Below are 27,635 nucleotides of genomic sequence, written 5' to 3'. Positions count from 1 at the left end.
ATAAGCTATATATTCCAACAACCTCGAGAGAGGAAACGCCTTTCAACGCTAGATTATTTACCCGTGAGCGGAAAATTTCAGTGCTGAGATGGCGTCATCGTCGTCGGTGGTGTATGCAGATGTTCCATCTCCACTCCCTCCCTTGCCCGAGAAACGGATAGTCGTGGGTTTACTTTCCTTCCTTTTCTACTTCTTGCTCTAATGTGCGCCGGGGGCTCTAGTGCATCACCAGAGCCAAGTGATCTGAGCTATCGATGTTGCTCATTTCACCATCGGCTCTGGTTAATGGACGGAGCCTTCCAGCACATGTTAGCAAAACCGTGTCTCCCTCGCTCTTTTTCTTTAAATGCCTTGAATGGAATCTCAGAAGCGTTATTTTGCAGGTAGGTTTTGGTGGGGTTGGCGTCGACTACTTGGCTACTGTGGTCACATTTCCTAAACCCGATGATAAGATCCGCAGCACGAGCTTGAAGGTAAAAAGCAAAATCTATCATGGACACGATGTTGAGATTTTTGGTTTTTTGAAAAAAAATCAAATATTTCAAAATTTCGGGATTTTGCTGCCAAAACGCTTTTTGGGAATTTCGAATTGAAAAGTGCTGTGTGCTTTTGTCCCACATTGAAAATGAAAAGAAGATAATCGTGGTTTATATGAGGATGCTTGTGTAGTATTCTTACTTGGAGCTTTGCACTTTGCACGTGTGCATCGTGTCAAGACGGTGCGATCGCTGTGTGAGTGGTCTAGTATGAGCCTAGGTGCGATGGGTCTGAAATGACCCAGGGCTTTATAGGCGATTGAGAACAGTCGGATTATTAATCCGAAACGGTTAACCGTTTCTGAAAATGGCTAATTGCCTTGAAAGCCACAATGGTCTGAAAACAGACGGGCCATGATGATCCAACGGTCAGATCTTCCGATCCGACGACTAGAAACGACTTCCCTGGTGCCTATATAAACTACACTATTCTGGTCCAAATTTCATCATCTTAAACTAACATCTCTCTCCTCATCCATCAGATCCTAAGGATTGCATCTCCATTTTAGAATACGCTGAACACAGGATTCAAACAGGCTTGTCTTATCCTGGAAGCAATTCGCCAGTAACCCATCAACAATTTGATAAGGGGGCGAATCACGCTTTAAGGACAACGTATATTTTACGTGATTCAGCTTAGTGAAAGAAAATAATTTATTTTATTTTTCAGTATTTCCAACACATTTTTCCAACACATGATTGATGCGCTCATCCCATGGATATGATTACTTGGGTATTACTCCACGGGTGCATGTTAGCAAAACCCTCATCCAAGAATGCCCGTCTTTACTTTTCCTTAACAAACCCATCATCTTAATCATTTGATATAGAAGCGGAGTGCGTGGTGTGCCACACAACCGAAATCCATGGTCTGTTGACGTCACCAAGTTCTGTAGGCCCCACGATGATGTTTGTGTTCTATCCACACCGTCCATCCATCTTGTGACATCATTTTAGGGCGTGGGCCTAGAAATGAGGCAGATCCAAAGCTCAAGTGGACCACACCATAGAAAGCAATGCAAACAATGACTCCCACTGTTGAAGCCTTCCTAGGGCCCGCCATGATGTTTATTTGACATCCAACCTGTTCATAAGGTCAAACAGACGTGGATGAAGGGAAAACAAAAATATCTGCTTGATCCGAAGCTCCTATGGCCCCCAAGAAGTTTTCAATGGTAGGCGCTCGCTCCTCACTACTTTCTGTGGTGTGGTCCACTTAACCTTTGGATCTGCCTCAATTTTGGGCTCAGGTCCTAAAATGATGTTGCAAAATGGATGTACGGTGTGGATAGAACAAACACATCATGGTGGGGCACACAGAACTTGGTGATGTCAACACACCACAGAGGTCAGCCCACCACGCAATCTGCTTCCATCATATACATACACATTACATATGCATGTTCGTTGTGCACGTCTTTAAGGTAGCTGTTGGTTGTCAGGAGTAGTGGGGTGATGTTGATAGTCTCTAGGAGTCCATACCTATGTCTATAGGTCAGTTGCTGGCTATTAGGAGTAGTGGGATGATGTTGAGAATCTTTAGGAGTCTTTGGTGTTATGGTTACGTGTAGTGAGGAGTGGTTAAGTAACTGTTGGATGTAATTTGTATTTAATGCCTCGAATTCAATGAAATAAAAAATGAACTTTGCCAAATCTTATCCTTGTTAAGGAATAAGAGGATAGAATTCCCCTCAAAGTGAATCCAACATGTTATTGTGTTTCCTTCAAAATTCCACCTCAAAGAATGATAGGTTGACATGCGTGTGTTGACCAAAATGCTTCAGAAGTCCATAACAAATTGGCATCAGAGCCAACTGAGACCATGGCCGACCACCCCATCTCTCAACACAAAGTTGAGATCCAGAACCTCAAGTCAGCATCGAAAGAGCAAAGCCAAACACTATAGGAGATCTCGTAGCAACTCGCAGCTCTCAACGTAAAATGTAAGTAGCTGGCGAGTGAATCTCAACTTGTATGTGCAGAGTGATCTAATGGTCGATAACGCGGGCATCATGCAAGAGTTGATGGAGCCTCCGGGTCCTCGCAAGTCGAGTTGTTTGGTTTGATTCATGGCTGAACTATTAAGCTTGACTTTCCTCAATTCAAGAGTGGTGACCCATCGGGGTGGGTAATCGTGCGGCGCAAACCTACCACCAGATGGCACCCAAGCAACGACTTATCATTGCTTCCTTCCATTTGGAAGGAGAAGCACTTTAGTGGTATTGTTGGTTGGAGAAGTTGCAAGGTACACCAACATAGAAAGAGTTTGTCACAACCTTTAATACCTAGTTTTGCCTCACCCAATTTGAGGATTATGCTAGCAACCTCGCAAACTTAAGGTAGACCTCGACTGTACAAGAGTATCAATCACAGTTCGAGAAATTGGCCAATCGAACGAAGGGACTTATCATTTCTTATCAGTTGTTTCATACGTGGACTTGAAGAAGAAATACGAATGGACGTTTAGATGTTTCATCCAACCTCTCTTACCATTACTATAGGGCTTGCTTGTCTGCAAGAAGAAAGCTCAATGCAAGAAGAAGACAAGCTCGGCGAGCAACGCCTAATAACCAACAACCTCTAAGTGCCAATAATGATAGGTTACCCATACAATCAATTAGAAGGTTGACCTTGATGGAAGCCAATGAGAGAAGGGAACATGTGTTTTGCTACACTCGTGATGAAAAGTTCCACCCCGACCACTGTTATTAGACCTAAAAGTTATTTTTAATTGAAGGAGTCTAGCTAGAAGTGAGTGAGGTACAAATTGAAGCTATTGAGCAAGCGGAGGGACCAGTGGAGCATCATGAAGAACTCCTCAAGATTTCCTTACATGCCATCGCACCAAAGCTCCAACACCGCAAACTGTGTGAGTTAGAGGTAAACTTGGCTTTTAGTTCATCGCACTCTTGATCGATTCCGAGAGTACCCACAATTTTGTGGACCCCACGGTTCTTAAAAGAAACGGGATCAAGGTATTGCTTGGCGACCATTTTCAAGCAATGGTTGCAAATAGTGACAAAATGGCCAACAAAGGGAAGTTCCTGGAACTCAACCGTGGTGGTGATTACTATTGCAGATGTGACGAATCAAGTTATAATCTAGGACCATTCACTAGATACCTACAATTTGTGGTATTGTTGCCCAATACACCATGCTTGGAACTCCATAGCAGAATCATGTAGTTGAAAGGCGCAATCGCACCCTTATGGACATGGTGCGTAGCATGGTAAGCAATTTGACATTATCAAAATCTTTGTAGGGTGATATGATCAAAACTGCAGTTCATATTCCTTAGCAGGGTCCCTGATAAGGCTGTAAGCAAAATCCCTTTTGAGTTGTGGAATGGGAGAAAACCAACTCTTCAATACCTCCATGTTTGGGAATGTCTTGTTGAGGCCAAAGTGTATAACCCGCATGAAAGAAAGCTCGATCATAAAATCGTAAGTTGCTTCTTATTGGATACTCGGAAAGGTCAAGAGGTTATCAATTCTATCGTCCTTCCCATCCATCAGGATTATTGAGACTGAGAATGCTAGATTCATTGAGGATACTGAAAATAGTGGGGGCACGAACATAAGGAATTTTGTATTTGAGGAAGAGCGGACTGTGACTCCTGAAACAGCCATTCTGGGTAAGTATAAATTCTACAGTTGAGCCTGTAATCACCGCAGATCACTACAATGAGCTTTCTATACAACTCACTGAGAAAGGAAATCAAAATCACACTCAAGATGGTGGGCCATTAAGAAAATCAGAAAGGGAGAGGAGGCCTGCGATTCTAGACGATTATATCGCATACTTGTAAGAGCACAAGTTTGACATAGGGGTGGAAAAGGATCCTGAATCCTTTATACATGCCAAACAAAGTACCAACTCTTATCGATGGATTAATGCCATGAAAGACGAGTTGAAATCCATGAAAGATGGGTTGAAATACATGAAGGACAATAAAGTTTGGGATCTTGTTAAATTACCCCAATGGATAAAAAGCCGATTGGTTGTAAATGGTTGTTTAAAACCAAACGAGACTCCAAGGGTTTTAACTAACATGAATGCATTGATTTTAAGGAGACTTTCTCACCTGTATCTAAGAAAGACTCATTCAAGATCATAATGACTCTTGCGGTTTATATGGATTTGGAGATGCACCAGATGAATATAAAAACTGCGTTTCTCAATGGAGATCTAGATGAGAATGTATACATCAGTGTTTCAAATAGCGCCCGTAGAGTACACTACGTAGCGTAGCGTGGCTGTAGCGCTACGTAGCATCCCAAATAGCGTAAATCCCCCTGTAGCGTACCGTACGCTACAGCTATGTAGCGTAAGCTACAATGTATTTTTTTACTAATTTAGTTTTTTATTATTTTTTCACGTTTTCTTTGTTTCTAATGTTGAGGAATGTGACACTTGTATTGTACTTGATACTTTTAACCTATGGGATTTTTATTTCTTTTCATAATTGTGACTCGTGGTTTCAATTAGACATTATTAATTAAAGTAGTTTGCTTAGAAAGTTGTTGATGTGATAATTATTTGATTTGGCTTATATACGTGTATTGGCTTTTGATAAATGATAACTAATAACTTTTTTGAACATGCTTGTAATTGATAAAATGAATCATCTTTTAGGCATTTTTATATTTTTTTCCTTTTTTTTTTCACTATTTATTATATTTATCGTAATTTTAAATTAAAAAATAGAAGTATCGTGTAGCTTACGCTACACGCTACGTATTTACGCTACACGCTATAAGGGCTGAGCGCTACGCATCACGCCACCGCTATTTAAAACACTGGTATACATGTTGCAACCAAAAGGTTTTGTAGCCAAGGGCTCAGAATATATGGTGTGCAAACTTAAGAAATCCATCTACGGGTTGAAACAAACATCACGATAGTGGTACCTAAAGTTTCGTGAAGTGATTTCCTTATATGGTTTTGTAGAAAACACTCCATATGAGTATATTTACGTTAAGATCAGTGGGATCAAGTTTGTCATATTAGTTTTGTATGTTGATGACATTCTGTTGGCCAGCAGTGATATTAGGATGATTTGTGACACTAAGGAATTCCTGTCTCAAAGATTTGATATGAATGATCTTGGTGACGCCTCCTTTGTCATCATTAGTGAAGCACTGTAAGGAACCTGAACTTGTCAACTATGAAAGGGAGTTGCTAGCTATTGTCATCACCGTTTGAAAATGGCGACCTTGTATCTCTTGGGCTGTCAGTTTACGATCATAACCGATCAAAGGAGTTTTAAATACCGGTTGGAGCAGTGGATTACCACTAATGCTCAACAAAAGTGGCTTGCAAAGCTACTTGGTTATGGTGGTGTGATTGAGTACGAGAAAGGGAAAGAAAATAAAGCAACAGATGCCCTCTCAACGGTTGTCAATGTTGGGTCACTTAATGCCATATCAATCCCCATTCCTTCTTGGTTAGATGACGTGCGAAAGGAGTATGGGGCTAATTTGGAAAAAAAAAATGTTGGAGAGAGGGGAATTGAACTCTTCCAAGTATTCTATGCTTGATGGGATACTTCATTATAAAGGAAACCTCCTAATTAGCTTCATGTCACCTTTGAGTCAACAAATTCTGGGGAATTTGCATGGGAGTCATACTAGTGGACACCTAGAATGTCACAAAACACTCAAATGTGTGGCCCACACCTTCTATTAATGCGGGATGAGGACGGGCATTCGACAACATTTTCGGGAATGAGATATTTGTAAACGCTACAAATATGAAAATGTGGCTCCTCCAGGCCTTTTTCAACCCTTGCCGATACCCGAACAAGTTTGGATTGATATTTCGCTTGACTTTATCAAAGGATTGACTGTATCACAGGGAAAAAGTGTTATCTTGGACGTGGTTGATTAGCTTTCTAAGTATGCTCATTTTATGGCCATGACACATACACAACAATCATTAGTGCTTAGGAACATGTATTTAAGTTACAGGGGATCTTAGTGATCCATAGTAAGCAATTGGGACCCGATATTGATTGGCCTCTTTCGGCAAGAGCTATTTTGCCTCCAAGAAACTCAACTAAAAATGAGTTTCACCTAGCACCCGCAAACTGATAGGCAATCAGAGTTTTGTTATTATTATTATTATTATTATTATTTTTTATACTGAGGTAGTTAACAAATGCCTTGAAAACTACTTGTGTTGCTTCCCCAGTGGAAAGCCTAAGGAATGGGCCAGGTGGTTGCCATGGGCCGAGTGGTGGTATAACACCAATTTTCACTCTTCAACACTGCTCATGCCCTATGAGGTAGTCTATGGAGTATCGCCACCTTGGAAAATTGCATAGTCCTTGGCACCACCAAGGTGTAAGCTGCAGAGCTACAAAGTAAAGACCACATATTATCTCTTTTGAAGGAGAACTTGCTGTCGGCACAAGAGAGGATGAAGCGAATGACGGACTTATCCCGATCAGAATGAGAGTTTGAGATTGGGGATTGGGTCTATCTTCAGTTGCAACCCTATCGCCAAACCACAATGGCTTTTCGTAAGTCCATAAAATTGGCTTCCCGATACATTGGACCATATACGATAGTCCAACGAATCGGATCGTTAGCCTACAAGCTCGAGTTATCGCCAAGATAAAAAATACACCTTGTCTTTCATGTATCCTATCTCAGAAATAAAAAAAAATAAAAATGGACAGCAGCCCATGAAGATCTTCCATCTCTTACTACGGAGTGGTAATGCAGCCATTAACACAGGCAATCATAGGGCGTCACATGGTGAAGCATGGAAATCGAGCGGTGACTGAGGTATTGATCCAATGGCAGTGGGCCCCACCGGAGGACGCCACATGAGAGAAGTATCATTCTATCATCGAGCGTTTCCCAAACATCAACCTTGAGGACAAGGCTGCTGTGAGAGGCGAGGATTGATATGTGCACATTCCATATGCATGTTCCTTGTGCACGTTTTCAAGTTAGTTGTTGGTTGTCAGGAGTAGTGGGGGTGATGTTGAGAGTCTTTAATCCTTTGTGCATATCTATAGGTCAGTTGCTGGTTGTTAGGAGTAGTGGGATGATGTTGAGAATCTTTAGTAGTCTTTGGCATTATGGTTGCATGTAGCGAGGAGTGGTTAAGTAACTGTTGGATGCAATTTGTATTTAATGCCTTGAATCAGTGAAAGAAAATGAATTTTGCCAAATCTAGTCCTTGTTAAGGATCAGGAGTATAGGATTCCCTTCAAAGTGAATCCAACGTGTTATCGTGTTTCCTTCAAAATTCCACCTCAATGAAAAACTGGTTGACGCTCTCGTGTTGACCGAAACAGTTCAGAAGGCCATAACATCATCATCCATGATGAACATCTCATGTGAATTATGAATTCATTTGCAAGTCTAATGCAATATTGATGCACATACATAACATAAAAGATGTTATGGAAGTTGTCACCCACTGCACTTCTTTATACGTCGATGATTGATTTCATGTTTGAGGGGGTTGATGTTTAACATGTTTTTGAAATAGAAAGTAATATTAAGGCGTCTAACAGCTTATAGTTTTGACAGTTGATGTTATGATGTGTCTGTATAGGTTCAAGGAGGTGGTAATGCAGGGAATGCTCTAACTAGTGCAGCACGGTTGGGTCTGACCCCAAGGGCGATTTCTAAGGTTTTGGATTCTATTCTCATCTCTTCTTTTCTAGTCAATTCGCAGAAGTCAGATTCAAACAAGATAATTCCTCTATGTTCATATTGTTGTTGTGATTTTATGATTCCTCTATGTTCATATTGTTGTTGTGATTTTTGACGATTTTTTTATGCTTTTCTTGTACCATTACAAATTGTTCATCTCCAGATATTCCTATGTCTTGGGTGTTTATGTTGTGCTGTCATCTATGTAACTTAGACACACACTCGTTTTGGTGTTGGACACAGACTAGGCGTCAAAGAGGGGGTTCAGGAAACTTGACATATTTGCATGTCCATATAATCATATGTTTATACGACACTACACACACAAACATGTATATGATTATATAAAATGTTGGTTTATAAAAGCATATAATATAGAAGAAAAAAAACTTCTCTTAAAAAACAAAAATGCTATTGTGACAGTGTTTATTTATTTATTTTAAAGTCTGAATTCCAAGAGTTTAAGTGCACATTGCGTTCGCTTGATTCTGGGTATTCTGATCCCCATGCATTTGTTTTATTTTCACCAGCTTGCTAATGATGCTCCGGGGAGAATTGTGCTAGAAGAACTAGAAGCTGATGGTGTAGATACTTCTTATATTGTGGTAATTGTTGAGACAGTGCATTGTTACTCATTATTAACTTGCCAATATCTAACTTTTCTACTTGTTTACATTTTAATTTATCATGACAATTATTATTCCTTGAAAAAAAAAATAAAAAATCTTGCAATTAGGATGACTAGGGTTGTGCTACGCCCAGATACACCACACACAGGCACACGTGTGGGGCGTCTGAGCTGTACATCAAGTGGGCCCCACTAAGCTTCCAAAATTTTGAGGCCTGGACTGATAGCACCGTTCTCGTGCTGACATTTCACTTTGAACTAGAGATCTTATTACAAGTATTTTCAGTCTTGTGAGTGTCACATTGCAATTGATTTTTCTTTAATTCTTTCAATAGATCTATCTTCAACGTTCTTTCCTTCAAAGATATACGAAGTTTAGTAGTACGTTTATTGTTTCCCTTTGCGAAGAGAGAAAAAAAAGAAGAAAAGTTCACAGATTTCATTTGTTTCTAGAGCGTTCAACTCCAAATTTTGGCATTTACTCAATGTGATTGGAAAGCTTGTGTTCCTTGGTTTATGTTGTTTGTGGATGCCGTGGTGCTGGTCAACGAGACTAGAGGGGCGGATGCTCAATTGGAGGGTTTATGTTGTTTGCAGATGCTGTGGTACTGGTCGACGAGAGCAAAGAGGGGTAGATGCTGAATTGGAGGTTTGGAGATCAACTCTGCACTCTAGTGTTTTAAAAATTAATAGGAGCAAGATAGAGAATGTGGAATGCAACTTTCTTAAGAAGAGCTGTTGAGGCAAGGCTTTAGTTAAGCCCAAGATATCCCTTAGGGCCTGTTTGTTTTTGGATTTCTATGGTAAAGTAATGTAAGTGGGCCATCATTATTATTTTCCAATGTTTGTTTAAACAAGTATTATGGCATATGAATCGAGGGTCAAGTGCATATGTAATAGGAGAGAGGTAAATGCATTTGTAATTATTACAATTTCACATTATAAAATCTCAATCCGTATAATATTTCATGACTAAAATAAATAATGGAAGCATGTCATCATTGTGGTCAAATGTAGCTGACATCATTAGACAAGTAAAGCAAATTGTAATCATTGTGCATTTCCTTTCATTTACTGAGGTAATTGAAAAAACAAACATGCCCTTAAAGTAACAGGTTTTCTTACCATGTCTCTATAATTTAGAAGGATGTAGAGATTGATGAGAATGTTTCCGATAGAATTTGGGCTATGAAATAAAGATGTGCCTTTGGAACCTTGTGTGTTTGTTGCATGCAAATGGTACAAGGGAAAAATTACACAATCACCTTTGACCGGTTGTGCTATATGGGGGGAGAGTGTTAGGCAATCGGGAAACAATATGATTAGAAGATAAGCATCACAGAGATCTGGATGTTGAGATGGGTGTTCAGGCAGGCTAGCAATAATATAATTAAGAACGAGGACATTCTAAGCTGCCTAGGAGTAGCCTAATAGGAGATAATACGATAGAGAGTACATTAGATGGTTTTGTTCACGTGCTGCAGGAATTAGAGATGATGCCAATGAGGAGGGGACTTTGATTTCAGGAGTAGGTGCTGGCAATCAGGAAACAACATGATTAGGAGATGAGCATCACAGAGATCTGGATGTTGAGATGGGTGTTCAGGCAGACTAGCAATAATAGAACTAAGAATGAGGACATTCTAAGCTGCCCAGGAGTAGCCTAATAGGAGATAATACCATAGAGAGTACATTCGATGGTTTTGTTCACGTGCCACATGAATTAGAGATGATGCCAACGAAGAGGGGACTTTGATTTCGGGAGAAGGGCCTGAAAGAGGACGGGAAGAAGACCTCAAAAGGCTGGGATTGAGTTGGAGAGAAAGGATACAGAGGCTTTTTCACCTTTGAGGATAGGGCTTTAGATAACAATGAATGGCAAAAAGAGATTCGTAAAGCCTGCTCCAAACATCTGGGAGAAGGCTGTGAGCAAAAAATGACTTCGGAGAAAACACAAAGTAGTTATTCCATCTGTTTTATATGATCTGTCTTAAAGGCACTCTCTGTCACTTGAAGCAACAATTGTGAAGCAACAATTGTCAGGTGGTGGTCTGCATGTTATTGAATTGTAAAATGTTATTACAATTTATATTATTGAATTGTGGATCACATTTTTCAAATAGCTTTCACATCTGCCTGAGGCCTCAGTCTTGTGTTTATATATTTACTGTTGTTTTGAATCCTTGTTGAGGAGCATTTTGCTACTAGATGTAGCACTTCCATGTGGTCTCGACCAATTTCCTTCATTCTTATTTCCAGGTTTCAGAGGAGGGAAATTCATCATTTACCTATGTTATTGTTGACAATGAAACGTAAGGATCTTTCTTCTAATACATGCTCAAGTTTTGGAAACAACACAGATTTTTGAAAAAAAAATCAACTATGATTATTTGCGTTTAGAACTCAGTAATCCAGCATTTGTATATTTTCTATCTTGCACTGTGCCTTGCACCCCGCAGGATCCCATCATAAAATCCTTCATTTGTCCTATAGGTTCACTATCCTCACTAATCTTGCACCCAAGGCTCTGTGGAACAATCTTTTCCTTGCAATAAGTGACGTATAAATGCTGTAAATATTTCCTTTTCCGTTGGTTTGGCTCTACTAAATCACTTGGATTTCTCTACAACTGGCAGCAACTCATAAGCTGCGACACTGGCATTATTGGATTTCTTGCATGGATGTGAACTGTCTAACAAATTACTTGTCCTAAAGGGAATAAAAAGAAATTATTTGTCCTGCAGCTTATTTCTCATAATTGCAGTTCCTATGCTCTGCCAGTTTTCTGTCTCTGTTGGATCCCTTTGAGTAGCATGTTCCCGACATTAAATCTCTATAACTGTTGTTTGCCTATCTTAATAACGGGTTCTTGGAATGCCTCTAGAATGGAAGGTTTGCTAGTTGATGGATCCTATGGTTCATTTTTCTTTCCCTTCTAATGATATGCAATGCGATCTATTTGCAATAATTGCCTAAATCATTTCCAAGTGAAGTTAGGCTTCCTTGAGATTCTCATGAAGAAGCATTTTACGTTTAGCCAGAACATTTCATATTTTGCTCAAAGGGGAACCTTTGGGAGATTAATTTAGTCAATTTGGAGATTAATTTGATCAGTATTTCCAGGAAAACTCGTACTTGTATCTTTACTCCTGGACACCCTCCAATGACTCCAGGCGACCTCTCCCAATCAAGTTTGATCTCTGCATTGGACGGTGCAAGACTTGTCTATTTTGATGGAAGATTTCCTGACACCGCTTTAGTTGTTGCAAAAGAGGTAATCATCATTTTATTGATGCTTCCTTTTACAGCATTTTTGTTTTTATTTTTTGTTGTACTTCTTTCCTGCTATTCTTAAATCTCTAGATTGTTCGTGCTATTGATCGAAGAGAAAAGGCAAGTATTGTCACTGGATTGTGTATAATATTTATAGGACAAAAAATTTTCATCCTTGCATCACACTTGAAAGGAAAGGAAGAAAAAGAAGAGAGGAAATCATCCCTATCTGATGAGGCCAGCTTTCACAAAGTCAGAGAGAGCTGGTCTGCCACATGATCCTTGAGGGATTGATTTTTTTTCTTCTTCTTCCCTTTCCTAGAATTAGATGCATGAAAGCATTCTTGTAGATTTGCCAAAGCCAACCTTCCTGGCACATACAACAAGAAATTTCTACTCTTGTAAAGCTTATGACAGAATGAAGTATTCCCACACACAGGATTCCCATTCGCAGTTCACCTTTTTTGTCTTTTTCTTTTTATTGTTGGCTTAGTCTTAGTAAAACATCTGACAGTGACAAATGGCAGTAAATGGCAACTCTGGAATTCTTCTAGTGCAGGCAACTTGCATGCAAATACCTATTTTAATTGATGCAGAAAGGAAGAGGGAGGGATTGGATGATCTTCTTAATCTTGCAGATTACGTTGTGTGCTCTGCAAAATTTCCTCAGGTAACTTTATGGTTTGTTCCATTACTTTCGAAATGTGTTGGCATGTTCCTATTTTAATTAGGTAATGCGGGGGCATTTTCACATCGGGCTCGAGTGGGGTGGTCTGTGGGATGCAGGGGCACACTCAGGGTGGGCGGCCCACGGAAACCCATGAATATGGGGCCCATGAGGGGGCGGAATCCATGGATTTGGGGCCCATGAGGAGGGTTCGGCTGGGAACCTAACCCATGGATTTGGGGCCTGGGCTATGACTGAGATAAAAGGGATTAATTCGCCATGCTTTCTTAGTTCGAGCTTTTAGATCAAGTGGTTAATTGTCCTGCATCAAATTGATATTAGAGCGGGAAGTCTCGTGTTTGAGACTCCTCACGGGGGGTGATTAATGCGGGTGCATTTTCACATCGGGTTCGAGTGCGGTGGCCTGTGGGATGAAGGGGCACACTTGGGGTGGGCGGCCCGTGGAACCCATGGATTTGGGGCCCACGAGGAGGGTTCGGTTGAGGACTTAATCAATGGATTTGGTGCCTGCTCTATGAGATAAAGGGATTAATTCACCATGCTCTATCAGTTCGAGCTTTTAGATCAAGTGGTTAATTGTCCTATATCATTAGGACTCACACAAGATCATGATAAAGAATTACGCTTGTTTCATGTTGCCTTGATTGCCAGTGAAGAGCTGCTTAGGCTGTACATTGTATATTCTAATATTTTGATGTTGTAATATTATTTTTTGAAAGGTAACGACAATACTATAAACGCATAATATGCAAAAATAAATTAAAATTATGTCTTATGGCAGGCATGGACAACAGCCCCATCAATTCCAAGTGCACTAGTATCCATGATGCTGAGATTATCACATATCAAATTTGTAATTGTGACCCTTGGCGAGGATGGCTGTATAATGCTTGAGAGAAGCATGAATGGTGAGTCTAAGACTACTTGCTGACTTTGGTGAAAGGCGCACTATGAGCAAACTTTCGTTTTGGAGGGTGTGGATGGGAAATGGATGATATTGTTTTGGTTTGTCGCTTTGATCAATTTTGAAATCTTATAATTACTAATGAAACATCAACTGCAACAGAAGAACCAGAATCAAAAGAAATAGATGTAGATAGCTTGCTGGAGTCATTGAAGCTGAAGATTGACGGTAATGAGTTAATCCCAACATGTATTTCATCCAAGGTATGTCAATGAACTTTGTTTCTTTAAAATCTGCTAGGAAGGCTATGATTGAACTCGTGACCTCAAGGTTGTGAAAATCCTTACTCATGCCTCAGTGGTAGACTCACAAGGTTTTTAACACGAGGTCATGGGTTCGAGTACATATTATGATAGGGACATCAGAGGACCTACTCGGGCATACTAAAGATAGAGACGATCACCCACATCGGCGCTATTTTCTTTGTGGATGGGAGATGAGTTCCAGATGGGGCCCGCTGGGCCATTTTGAAGATCTCACATGCATTGGACGTGCATCAGGAAGATCCCACTTTGGGATGATGCACGTGGGCTGCTTAGGAGACCATTTTAATCATAGAATTTCGTGTCGATCCGACCATTGGATCTTGTCGATTAGGCCATCAGGCCACTAGATTTTTTAGATTTGGGCCCTTTGGACTCTGATCTTGCTTTCTTTATGTTTTTTGTTATTTTTAGGATTTATTTGATGATTGAGATTAATAATAAATGTTTTAGTTTTTTAATTTTGGACGATGAGCCATTTCACTTAAGTAAGTGGCATAATTGTAATTATGCTGAATTTTTAATAATAAAAGCATATGGGGGTGAAGTTCCAACCTTAGTGGAGATTTGAGAAGAAAAAAGAAGAGGAGAAAAGCTCTCTTATGTGAAGGAATTTTTCTTATTATTTTCTACGGTTTTTTTTGAAAAACCCCCCATTCCAATTAAATTGTGAAAGGGTAAAAGCTTGTTTGGTGGTAGATTCCCCAAGGTAGATCATTCCTCTTATTATTCTTCGAAAGATATTCTTCTTTTTACATCCTTCCTCTCTCTTCTTTGAAAGGTATTCTTCTTCTTTTTTCTTGTGTCTTCCTCTTTTCCTTTCCATTATAACCTTCTAAACTCTAGATCTTCAATTTCCTATTTTCTCCAATTTCTAAAAACCCCAATTCCAAAATCCACAATTTCCATGAACCCTAATTTTCTAAATTTTAGATTTTCCCCCTCCCAACCCTAATAATAAAATCTACAAATCTGTCCCTTGAGTGCGGAACGTGCCTATGCTAAATTGGAAGTTCCATTCTTACATTGGGCCTAGTTTTAATTGATTTATGTGATTTCTTAGCACGTGAGCATGTGATTTAGGTTAAATCAGATTTTATTTCCTATTGTTTACTTTTAATTATTTGGTGGGTTAACATCTTTTGTTAATTGAATTACTTTATGGACTCTTTCATAATCTCTATGTTGCATGCTAGCATTAAATCATATGTCCTGCATCACATTGTGGTGAAAATCCACCGTTGTGTGTGTAAAAAAAAAAAAAAGGTTGTGAAAACGCCTGATTGATCAGAGCCTCCCCTCTCCTTTTTTTGTTTGATGAAACAAAATGTTGAAGATGCTTCTTCTTTTTTCTTTTTATTTTTTCAAATGGAAGGTTGGAAACTTCTATTTTTGAAGTGGACAATATTGCTAGCATTAGGTCTTAACTGTTAACCCCTGCAAAACCCAAATTCTGAAAACAACTACATTTTTTGTTATCTTTCTATAAACTCCACCAATGCCACAACCGTCAATTGGTCCAAACCATGATTCGCAGCTTCACAATTTAGTTAGTGGTTCTTTCTTGGAAGAATCTTTTTTCATTTGATTGCATTATTTCTTCTAACAGAACCAGGTAATTAGACCATTTCCGAAATCTGAGGGACTGTAGCCTTTCATTTACTACGATTTCTTTAGTATGATTGTGATGATCGTTGAAGCCAAAGATCTCGAACATATGTGATTCAGTAATTTGTGTTTTTTACCATTTCCAGTCGATGATGAGGCTGGGCGCTGGTCTGATCGGTACAGTGAGTGGGAGGTTACTTGTGGGAACCGCAGAGAAGATACCACCTTCCGAACTCATTGACACCACCGGTGCTGGAGATGCATTTATTGGGGCAATCCTTTATGGTACGTGGACCCCAGTCTTTCCATTGTTTTATTGGTGTGTTTCTTCACTTGTGCTAGCGTGCATGGGTTTGTATAATAGATAAGCATATTGGTCACTGCTTTTGCTCGTCGTTAACCACTTATTCTAGTTGTGTTTGTAAAGGAGCCCTATATATATATAAATCAAATACTGAAAAGAGAGGAAGCATAGACAACTCCCTGCATGAAACTAGGCCAAGGTGTAAATTGCCCATTCCCATGATCAACTTCACATTAAGATTGGTCTGCATTTTATTACACGCGCCCCAAATAAGAAGACCACTTCATGATTCCATTGGTTACAACAACGGTCGCCATGTAAACCTCAGCCTCCTTGTGTGAACTATGTCAAAACGGCCACCCAAACGGTTTCTTGTGCTAGCAAAAGTGTACGTTGACTAACTGAATTCTACCTTCAAAGAAAGGCATAGCATGTTGAGGCAGTGGAAGTCAATACGCGTGAAACAAGTATGGACATTTTTCGTCTCCTCTCCTCTTCTCTCTTGGGTCTGTATATATGAAGCCTAGTTTGGGTAGGCTTTGTTGCTCTCTTGATGGATGTGGAACGTGTAGATAGATGGTGATCTCCTGAAGATTGATTCCTTGGTTAGAGATTGTATAGTATAATTGTGGGAGAGAGAGGCGAGCCTTATAAATTTGATTATTCTTGTTTTAGTGAAGAAAGCTTCGTTTTGCTACCCCATGGATGTAAGCATATTGCCAAGCCATGTAAATCTCCATTTCTCTCATCTCTTGTTTTTCTCTTTGGTTTGGCCTTTTCTTTTGTGGTTTTGCTTCATTCCATCGATTATGTGCGAGTGTTTTTCCATAACAATTGGTATCAAAGCCAAAGATTGAGAAGCTTCTTAGCACAAGATTGATATCAACAATCGTGCTACAATTGTTTTAGATGGCTAGATCAAGTTTTACCGAATTCAAGGGCCAAAGTTCATTGGATCCAATTACGTGTTGTACAAATTGTAAATGAACGCAATATTGGTGAAGGAATTATGTTCAATTGCGATCAAATGTAAAGAAAATGAGCCTGTAGAGATGAAAGATGAGGTTTTTGAGGAGAAACTAGCAAGTCGTGGTGGATCTTCTTCTTGGATGATTCATTTTTGTTCAACATGTTTGATCAAACCATTGTGAAAGGTTTGTGGGACAAATTGTGGAACCTGTAGCAAGGGAAATCAATTTCATACAAGTTTTTTTTCCCTCATGGCAGTTGTACAACTTGAAGATAAAAGAAGGGTTTTCTTTGCAAGAACACTTAAATGAGTTTAATACGATGAGGTGATGGTCGATGAGAAAATTGACGATGAAGGTCTCCCACTTGTTAGATGAGCTGGTAGAGAGTGTAGTGTATGTGAGTGATCCGGGGTTCAATCCTTGGCAGTGTTACCTTTCCCCAAAAAAGGAAAAAAATGACAATGAAGAAAATGTTGCATTTTTGATTTGCTTGATTCCAAATTCATGGGATGGTTTCTTTATAAATCTTAACAACGGTCCATATTTCAATATGGTGCCAACCATGTCCACGTTGCTTGTCTAAACTCCCATAGAAAAATGCATGAGTGATCTTTTGGTAATGCCATGATGGTTAAAGGAAGATCTACTGAGAGTGGTACTAGTGGGAGAGATCGGTCGGGATCCAAGTCGAAAGGGCACAAAACAGGAAACTATTTGCATTGCAGAAAGAAGTGCTATTTGCATAAAAATTGTAAACTCAGGAAGGCGAATCATAAAAAATTCAAACCTGATTCAAATGATCAAGCATTTCTACTTTGCTTGATTCCAGATTCATGAAATGGTTTGTTTATAAATCTCAACAACACTCCGGATTTCAATATGGGGCTAGCCATGTTCACGTTGCTTGTCTAAAGACCTATAGAAAACTACATGGGGGGATCTTTTGGTGATGCCATAATGGTTGGAGGAATATCTTTAGAGAGTGGTACCAGTGGTTGATACTAGACGTGATCCAAGTTGAAAGGGTATAAAACAGAAAGTATTGGAATTGTGGAAAGAAATTCAAAAGTTCTAGTTAAGAGGCAATTCATTTGAGGACGGAAAGTATTTAACATATGTTATTCCGCAAAAGAATTTGAACTATCAATGAATTTTGAATTCAAGTGCTTCGTTTAATATGATACCAACTAGATTATTTTTTTTACACACACTGGTTATGTGATGGCAACACGACTTACATGGGTGATGATAGGAAGTGTAAGGTTGTGGTTATTGGAGATGTTAGAATCTCAATGTTTGATTCTCATCCCGTTCATTCCTTGTAGCGTTCCTGTGTGTAATTTCCGGGTCAAGAGCATTTTTATGCTATATCCATCATCCTGGCATGAGCAGTGGTGTCATCAACAGTTTGCATGTCTCGACGCATTGATTGGCCGCCACTTACGAGACCCCTTGATAGACCCATTAGCTAGTTCATGTGGCCTGGTCTTGAAGGAATTACTGCATGTGTTATAGTAATACTAGCTATGTAAACCTCTGACACCTTGTGTGAACTATGTCATCACCAAACAATTTCTTGTGCTAGCAAAATTGTACGCTGACTAATTGAATTTTGCCTTCAAAGAAAGGCATAGCATGTCGAACGGTTGAAATCAGTAAGTGAGAAACGCCTATGGACATTTCTCATAAGGAAACGTCATCTCCTCTCCTCTCTTGAGTCCGTACGTATGAAGCCCTAGTTTGGGTAGGCTTTGGTTCTCTCTGCATGGATGTGTTGTCTATACAAGGGGAACACATGTAGATAGAGGGTGATCTTCCTAAAGGGTGATTCTTTGGTGAGAGATTGTATAGTGGAAGAGTGGGAGGGAGAGTTGAGTCTCGTACTCTTGATTTTTCTTGTTTTAGCCCTGTGGATGTAGACATATTTTTAAACCACATAAATCCCCATGCCTATTGTCTTTTATTTTACCCTTTGGCTCGGGGTTCGATTGAGACATGGTCATAACGGTCTTTATGATATAACAATAATTCGATTCATTTTCAATTAAGTCTCGCTCAAGCCTCTTTACGGGTTATTGCTTCCTTGGTAGCTCATCACAAGTACTCTTTAGTTGCTTATGCACTCGTAGTAACATGCCATGAATCCTCTTGAAAGATGGGTGCCTTCAAGAATTTGGACATAGGTGGTTCATGGTTGTCATCAGCTTGTGCCATAAGGTGTTGGGTTAAATCCCACAACGAGCACGACCCTTGTGTTAATTGTCCTCATAATATTGCTATTTATCATATTTGATCCATAAATTCAAAGGTTCATGGAGGAGGACAGAATGAGTGAATGAAATTTCTTATAAATGGATCGTTTGAATGATGAACAAGTATTCATGCATTCACTCATAAAAAAAAAGGGACCAATCCCCATTGCATATTGGTACTTACTGGGTATAGAATATATTTGCTTTGGCTTTGTTTTGCCCTTTTCTTTTGTGGTTTTACTTCACTTTGTCTATTGTTTGTCGGTGTTTTTCCGCAACAATTGGTTGAGAAGCATCTTTGCAATTGTTTCAAATGGTTAGATCGAGTTCTACTAGATTTAACGTGCCGATGTTCGACGGATCCAATTATGAGCTGTAGAAATTGAAGATGAACGCGGAATTGATGAAGGAAGGTTGTGCAATTGTGGTATAAGCTAAAGAAAAGAAGCCCGTAGAGGTTTTTGAGGAGAAAAACTAGTTAACTAGAGTGGATCTTTTTCTTGAACTAAATGATTCAGTTTTGTTCAACATGTCTGATCAAACCAGTGCCAAAGGTTTGTGGGACAAATTGCGGAACCTATACATAGGGAAATTAATGTCAAACAGGATTTTTCATCGATGATAATTGTGTATCTTAAAGATAAATAGTCCTCTTTGTAAGGACACTTGAATGAGTTGAATACTATCATTAACAAATTGACGATGAAGAAAATGTTGCACTTCTACTTTGCTTGATTCCAAATTGATGGGATGGTTTGATTATGAATCTCAGCAACTATCTAAATATCAACATGGAATTAGCCGTGTTTGCATTATTTATCGGAAGTCCCATAGAAAATTACATGGGAAATCCTCTGGTGATGACGTGATGGTTAGAGGAAGATAGATCTATTGAGAGAGGTACCGGTGGGAGAGATTGGACAAGATCTAAGTCGAAACGGCACAAACGAAGAAAGTGTTGGAATTGAAGAAAGAAGGGCTACTTGTGTAATAATTGTTAACTTAGGAAAGCAACTTAGAAAATTTTCAAACCTAATTAGCATGATCAAGCATTGGATTTAAAAGGCTTTCAAGAAAAGCTAGTTGAGAAAGTTGATTCATTCGAGGACGGGGAATTGTTGTCGTCTGTGATTTCACAAGAGAATCTGAACCATCAATGGATTTTGGATTCATGTGATTCGTTTCATATGACACTGCATAGGAATTGTTTTTACACATACCGGTTATATGATGATAGCACAATTTACATTGGTCATGATAGTACATGTAAAATTGTGGAGATTGGAGATGTTAGAATCACTATATTTTGATTCCCATCTAGTTCATTCCTTGTTACATTCCTGTTTGCAAGTTCCAGAGCAAGAGCATGTTTGGTACAATATCCATCCTCCCGGCATGAGCAAAGGCATCATCAACAGCCTGCATGTTCTGATGCATTGACAGCCCACCACTTGTGAGAGCCCTTGATGGACCCGATAGCTGGTTCACATGGCCTGGTCTTGAAGGAATTACTGTATGTCCTACAGCACAAGATGCTAGACTTTGGTTCAATGGCAAGGTATGGGATCCATTGGAAATAGGTAAAGAAGCGACTCCAGTTGGGCGTATCTTGTGCATGAGTTCAACCTGTTGTTCAAGCAACTTATTGAATATCATTATTTGGTGCTGAACCATGTCTGGAAAAATTATCAATTTTCTTCTTGAAGCTTTTGTGAGACAAGTTCAGTAAAACCAGGATCTATATTCTCAATTCTCTTCTTGAAGCTTTTGTGAGACAAGTTCAGTAAAACCAGGATATATTCTTGCATAAATCAAAAACGTTTTCCACCACATCTTTCTTGTTCATGTATTGATGAAGACATTGTTCTATAAGACTTCGAACCATCTGTATATCTTTCTGCAAGACACTTCCGACCTCTCCTCTAGACACGTTTCGAGGTTCCACAGTTGAACTAGAATTTACCTGTGAACTGATAGGAACAATGTGCTTCTGCCTCAACTCGTGATGAAGAGGGACTTTAAAAGATTGTTCTTGGTATTACCATATTAATGATGATCTTGCTTCACATGGTGATGAGAATATCTGGGTAATTGATTTATGAGTGATGACCTTTGTCCCTATTCTTTACCAGGGAAGTCGCTAAGATAGTACAAATCCCATTTTATATAGAGGTCCTCACCCTTATATTTTTAAGGATCACGTCATATTGTCAGTCTTATCAATCCAGTTCCACTTGGTGAAGCAGAAATCAAGGAAAACATGATGCTTGTTGATGGGGACATCTACTCGGGTGTAGCAGAGATGGAGACGACCACCTACATCAACGCCGCTTTCTTTGTGGATAGGAGACGAGTTCCAGATGGGGCCCGCCAGGCCATTTTGAAGATCCCACATGCATTGGACGTACATCAGGAAGACCTTACCTGGGGATGATGTATGTGGGCCGCTTAGGAGATCATTTTAGTCATAGAATTTCTATTTCGTGTCGATTCGACCGTTGAATCTTGTCGATGAGGCCATCGGGCCACCAGATCTTCCTGATCTGGGCCCCTTGGACTCTGATCTTGCTTTCTTTATGTTTTTTTTTTTTTTTTTTTTTTTGTTATTTTTAGGTTTTATTTGATGGTTGGGATTGATAATAAATATTTCAGTTTTCTTATTTTAGATGACGGGTCACTTAAGTAAGTGACATAGTTGTAATTATGCTGAATTTTAATTCTGAATTTTTTAATTATAAAACCACAAGGGGAGTAGAGTTCGAAGCCTAGTGGAGATTTGAGAAGAAAAAAAAAGAAGAGAGAAGCTCTCTTGTGTGAAGGAATTTTCCTCATTGTTTTCTAGAGTTTTTTTTTAAAAACCCTCCATTCCAATTAAATTGTGGAAGGGTAGAAGCTTGTTTGGTAGTGGATTCCCCAAGGTATTCTGTCTTACATCCTTTCTCTTTCTTCTTTGAAATGTATTATTCTTTTTCTCTTGTCTTCTTCTTTTCCCCTCCATTACAACCTTTTAGACCCTAGATCTTCAATTTTCTCTTTTCCCCAATTTCTAAAAATCCTAATTCCAAAATCCCCAATTCTCATGAACCCTAATTTTCCAAATTTGATATTTTCTCCTTCCTAATGCTAATCATAAAACCTACAAATTTGTCCATCGAGTATAGAACGTGCCTATATTGAATTGGAAGTTCTATCTTTCCATCGGTCCTAGTTTTAATTGATTTATGTGATTTCTTAGTATGCGGGTATGTGATTTAGGTTAAATTAGATTTTATTTCCTATTGTTTACTCTTAATTAATTGGTAGGTTAACATCTTTTGTTAATTGAATTACTTTATGGACTCTTTCATAATCTCCACGTTGCATGCTAGCACTAAATTATGTGTCCTGCATCAAATTTGGTATCAGAGCATAGGTTTAGCATAGGATTTTTGTGTTGCATCTAGGTTAAAGTCACATTTAAGGTTAATAGAGCATTCATTGCATATAGGATCATATTGCTGAATTTTCAGTTTGTAATTTTTGAATTACACTTTTGCTGAATTTTCAGTTTGGTACCGTCGGATTAGCTGAATTTTTTCAACATAAGATATGAGGATAGCGACTTGCTGAATTTTTTGCTTAGTGTGTCTAGCGTGATATCTAGGTTAGTACTATCATTGTCATCACATTGTCCTAGGACCTAGGGTTTCCTTTAGAGTGTCCTTGTGGATGCCCACTCGTTCAGGACGTGGTTTTGGCCTACATCCCACTATGAATCTGGAGCAGATTGACGAGGCCCTTAACGCTATCAACAATCGTCTGATGGCTATTGAAACGCACAATAGGACCACCCCAACTAAATTGACCGTGATCAATGCACGTGTCAATTGGCTTGAAGCTTCCCTTTAGGCAAACCCTGACACTCAGGAAGATGTCCAATCACAAGTTATGGATCAAGTTGAGATTGTGTCACTTGCAATTATTAGCCGCGCCTTTAGCCAAATTGTAGAAAGTGATGATTAATGCAGGGATTCAATTTTTCACACTAATGCCAAGTGTGGTAGCAAAAACTGCAAGGTGATCATTGATAATGGCAATTGCATCAATGCGGTATCTGCTCGCACCATGGACCGCTTGGTATGCTAGTCATTCCTCACCCTCAGCCCTATCGAGTCTCATAGGTTGATGCATCTTCAAATTTGGTTTCCCAGCGTTGTCTCATTCCCATCCAGTTTTGTTCCTATACGGACATGTTGTGGTGTGATGTTTTGCCTATGGATATAGGCCACATCATTTTGGGCAGGCCTTGGTTGTATGACATGGATGCAACACTATTCGGTCGATCGAATATGTGTTCGTTTCTGTACGGAGGCAAGAGGATTGTCTTGAAGTCTCTCCCGCTCAAAAGCATCCCTAAAAAGGAGTCTGAAAGATGTGACGAAACTCCAGCTTGAGTCTTTTCCTATAGTTAATGCTAAAGAGTCTGAAAGAGAGACTAAAACTGATTTGATGTTGTATGCCCACGTGACAAGTGAGGTCACACTTAAGGTTATTATGGAGATGCCATCTGAGGTTACACCTGATGGTAATGTAGAGTTACCATTTGAAGTGAGTCCAGTATTGAATAAGTCTAATGTTGTTATTCCTGAGGGCATATCGGATGACTTTACATCCGTGAGAGACATTCACGCATTGACTCTACTAAACCTTTATCACGATCAAATGAATACTGGGGAGGACATGGATTTGGAAAGACAAGTAGATGAGCCTAAGACCCTTATAGATTGCATACCCCTATCTGTGTTCCATAGGCCTTCAGAGTTTGCATATGCATCTACACAACATACGCATGACTTGCATGTGGAGATTAGAAACAGAATCAGTATAAGTAATGAAACATTCAAAACGATTGCTGACTTACACCATAGGTTTAAAGAGTTTGTTATGGGTGATGAAGTCATGATTAAAATATGTCCAAAAAGGTTTCCATAGAGAACCATAAAAAAATTACAAGCTCATAGCGATGGACCATATAAAATCTTGAAAAGACTGGGTTCGAATGCTTACTTGATATATCTTTCACCTAACATGGGTATCAGTTCCACATTTAATGTGGAAGATCTTGTACTGTTTTATGGACATTCCCCTAACCCTCACATGAACCTTGATGATGATGCCCCTGACCTGTCCCAAAATCCATAGCCATTACCTGACCCCTCTTCTCAACCTTTACCATCCGTACCATCCATACCTATGAGAAGAGGAGATGAAGGATATCTTAGATGAAGAAGTGGTTTCCACATGACATGGCGGTTACTAGGAGTACCTTGTTAAATGGAAGGACAAACCAAAATCAGACAGTAAGTGGATCACAGAGGCTAAGCTTCAGTGATGAGACCCGGATCTCCTCGAGCATCACTGCAGCTTTATTTTGCCAGACGCGAAATCTCCTCAGCCGAGGGGAATTGATGGGGACATAAGAGGACCTACTGGGGTGTACCAGAGATGGAGGCGACCACTCACATCAGCGCTGCTTTCTTTGTGGATGGGAGACGAGTTCCAGATGGGGCCCGTTAGGCCATTTTGAAGACCCCACATGCATTGGACGTGCATCAGGAAGACCCCACCTTGGGATGATGCATGTGGGCTGCTTATGAGATCTTTTTAGTCATATAATTTCTATTTTGTGTCGATTCGATCGTTGTATCTTGTCGATCAGGTCATCGGGCCACGATATCTTCCCGATCTTGGCCCCTTGGACTCTGATCTTACTTTTTTTTTTTTTATAAATGTTTTTTGTTATTTTTAGATTTTATTTGATGGTTAGGATTGATAATAAATGTTTTAGTTTTCTTATTTTGGATGAGCGTAGTTGTAATTATATAGAATTTTAATTTCAAAATTTTTAATTATAAAACCACAAGAGGAGTGGAGTTTCAACCTTAGTGGAGATTTGAGAAGGAAAAAAAGAAGAGAGAAGCTCTATTGTGTGAAGGAATTTTCCTCATTGTTTTTTAGAGTTTTTTTTTTGAAAAAAAAACTCTCCATTCTAATTAAATTGTGTAAGGGTAGAAGCTTATTTGGTGGTGGATTCCCCAAGGTATTCTTCGTCTTACATCCTCCCTCTTTCTTCTTCGAAAGGTATTATTCTTTTTCTCTTGTCTTCCTCTTTTCCCGTCCATTACAACCTTCAAAACTCTAAATCTTCAATTTCCTCTTTTCCCCAATTTCTAAAAACCTTAATTCCAAAATCTCCAATTCCCATGATCCATAATTTTTCAAATTTCATATTTTCCCATTCCTATTACTAATCATAAAATTACAAATCTATCTATCGAGCGTAGAACGTGCCTATACTAAATTGGAAGTTCTATCCTTCCATCGGCCCTTGTTTTAATTATGTGATTTCTTAGCATGTGGGTATGTGATTTAGGTTAAATCAGATTTTATTTCCCATTGTTTACTCTTAATTAATTGATAGGTTAGCATCTTTTGTTAATTGAATTACTTTATGGACTCTTTCATAATCTCCACGTTGCATGCTAGCATTAAATCACGTGTCCTGCATCACTTGTTCTTCACTGTATTCAGAAAGAAAAAGACGTGCAAGTGTGAAGGAAATAATTACATGTTGTCCTTTAGTGGTGAAAGTTTCATGTGACACTTTGATTGATTAGAAAATGTTGGTTGTCACATAAATTCAAGCAAACGAACTGCATCTTCATTTCCTTTTCACTTCCAATGCTGGATAACTTCTACTGGTCTGCAGTAGTGTTCTGGCATGTTGCTCAGAACCAATGTTCCTTCCATCATATAATTCTGAAGAATCTTCTTTTTTTCAGAACATTATTCTATTGCCGTTGGTATTTTGGTAGTCTTTTCATATTCAATACATGCATGCTATTCATGTTATGTCTCATTGATGACATGGATTCTGATTCATTTTCTGCACGTCTTGTTAGCTATTTGTGCAGGAATGGCACCGGAGAAGATGTTGCCCTTTGCAGCTCAAGTGGTACGCTTCTTTCTTTATCTCATAGTTTCTGACATTTGCTAAAGTCAAAAATTAAAAATTAAAATCATGAGTTTAGAGGAGAAAAAAGAAAAAGACGACAACCAATTTGATGAGATGCAGGAGTCAACTCTCCCAGTCATATCAGAATACAGCGACCAGTTTGGCAAGATACAGTTGCCTGGTCAACTGAGCTGGGCAAGTTGGAGTCTTTTGAGTCCTATGATGTTTGGTGGCAGAATTGGCTCTCAGTTTAAACCCTTAACTATGATCTTGCCTTAAAAAAAAACAATACAAAAGAAAAAGGAACTTTGTAACATGACCCTCCTTTTCTACAACAAAAAATAATAATAAATCATTGCCATTTAGATACAGTTGCCAAGCTCACATGTTAGTCATTAATGCATGTCTTTATCCAACAACCAAAAATGAATATTTCTATATCTACATACCTTGGGTCGGCATTTGTGGGCCTGGATCTGATATGGTACCCACTGGTCCGGGTCCCCTTTTATCAAATGTGTAAATCCGAAAATTGACCTGAGCCATTGACCCCAGACCTGTTGGGTCAGATTTGATGCCCCAAAAGTCGGCCTAAACCAAAACTCGACCTTTAAAATTTCTTTCAATTAAGTTAATTAAGGCTATTAACATTGACTTGTTACCTACCTAAAGAAAACATGTAATAAAGTGCCTAACAGGAACTCTATATTAATAGGGAATTAAACATTAGACCTAGCTATCATAGAGCTGACCCGTAGATAGAATGGGTTAGGTCAGGATTCTCTTGATCTAGATCCGACTGACCCAACCCAACTTATTTGGACTGGTACTGACATGTACAAATTGATCAAGTCTGGGACTGAAGTCCAGACCCAATTGTTACATGGTCAGGTCAGGAACACCCTCGGCATGCCCATTTGCACCCTTAAAATTAAACTAGCACAACATGTTTTCAGTCATGTCACACAAGTTTGTGGATGAGCTGGCCTCTTGTTTGCCATTGCCACATCTGAAGCCTCATTTTCATGTTTGAGACCACTTGGGAGGTGTGAAAAGAGAGAATTGTTGACAACCTGTGTGGTGTTGGTTGCAGGCAGCTGCTGGATGTAGGTCTCTTGGTGCTCGGACAGGTCTTCCCAGGCGCACAGACCCACGCTTGGATCCATTTCTACGTTAGATCAAACATAAGGCGTGTTAGAGGATGAACTCAAGAGGTGATAGTGGCAACAAGAGGCATGTATTGGTTTTGGCGATTCAACGTTGTTGGGTTCCTTTGCCTTATCAAGAAAGAAAATAAGTGGTTGAATCTCCTATGGAGTTTGTCATAATCATTGAGAATGATGTATCAATGCATGTATTTCACTTGTGATACATTTAATTATTTTCACTTGTAAATGGAGTTTGTCATAATCATTGAGAATGATGTATCAATGCATGTATTCTTTCAAGACCACCCTTGAAAGAATAATTAAAAATTAGGA

The 27,635-nt window shown here is 39.2% G+C and overlaps 1 protein-coding gene across 2 annotated transcripts; it reads left to right on the top strand.

Moving 5' to 3' along the window:
• LOC131240620 (uncharacterized) lies at window positions 1–27,635 on the top strand. 2 transcript variants are annotated; one of them, XM_058238952.1, is made up of 12 exons: window positions 7–163; window positions 384–473; window positions 8,109–8,186; window positions 8,740–8,814; window positions 11,097–11,149; window positions 11,961–12,111; window positions 12,670–12,780; window positions 13,580–13,706; window positions 13,868–13,965; window positions 15,780–15,918; window positions 26,102–26,154; window positions 27,248–27,635. In XM_058238952.1, the coding sequence occupies exons 1-12, from the start codon at window positions 89–91 to the stop codon at window positions 27,329–27,331; spliced, it is 1,134 nt and encodes a 377-aa protein (XP_058094935.1). In that variant the 5' UTR covers window positions 7–88; the 3' UTR covers window positions 27,332–27,635. The 2 variants fall into 2 exon arrangements, with proteins under 2 accessions (XP_058094936.1, XP_058094935.1); XM_058238953.1 differs by lacking the exon at window positions 384–473 and having other exon boundaries at window positions 1–163.

This window comes from Magnolia sinica, chromosome 3, assembly GCF_029962835.1.
Source record: "Magnolia sinica isolate HGM2019 chromosome 3, MsV1, whole genome shotgun sequence".
NCBI lineage: Eukaryota > Viridiplantae > Streptophyta > Magnoliopsida > Magnoliales > Magnoliaceae > Magnolia > Magnolia sinica.
The sequence above is the reverse complement of the archived record's forward strand: the minus strand, read 5'-3'. Positions and strand labels throughout refer to the sequence as shown.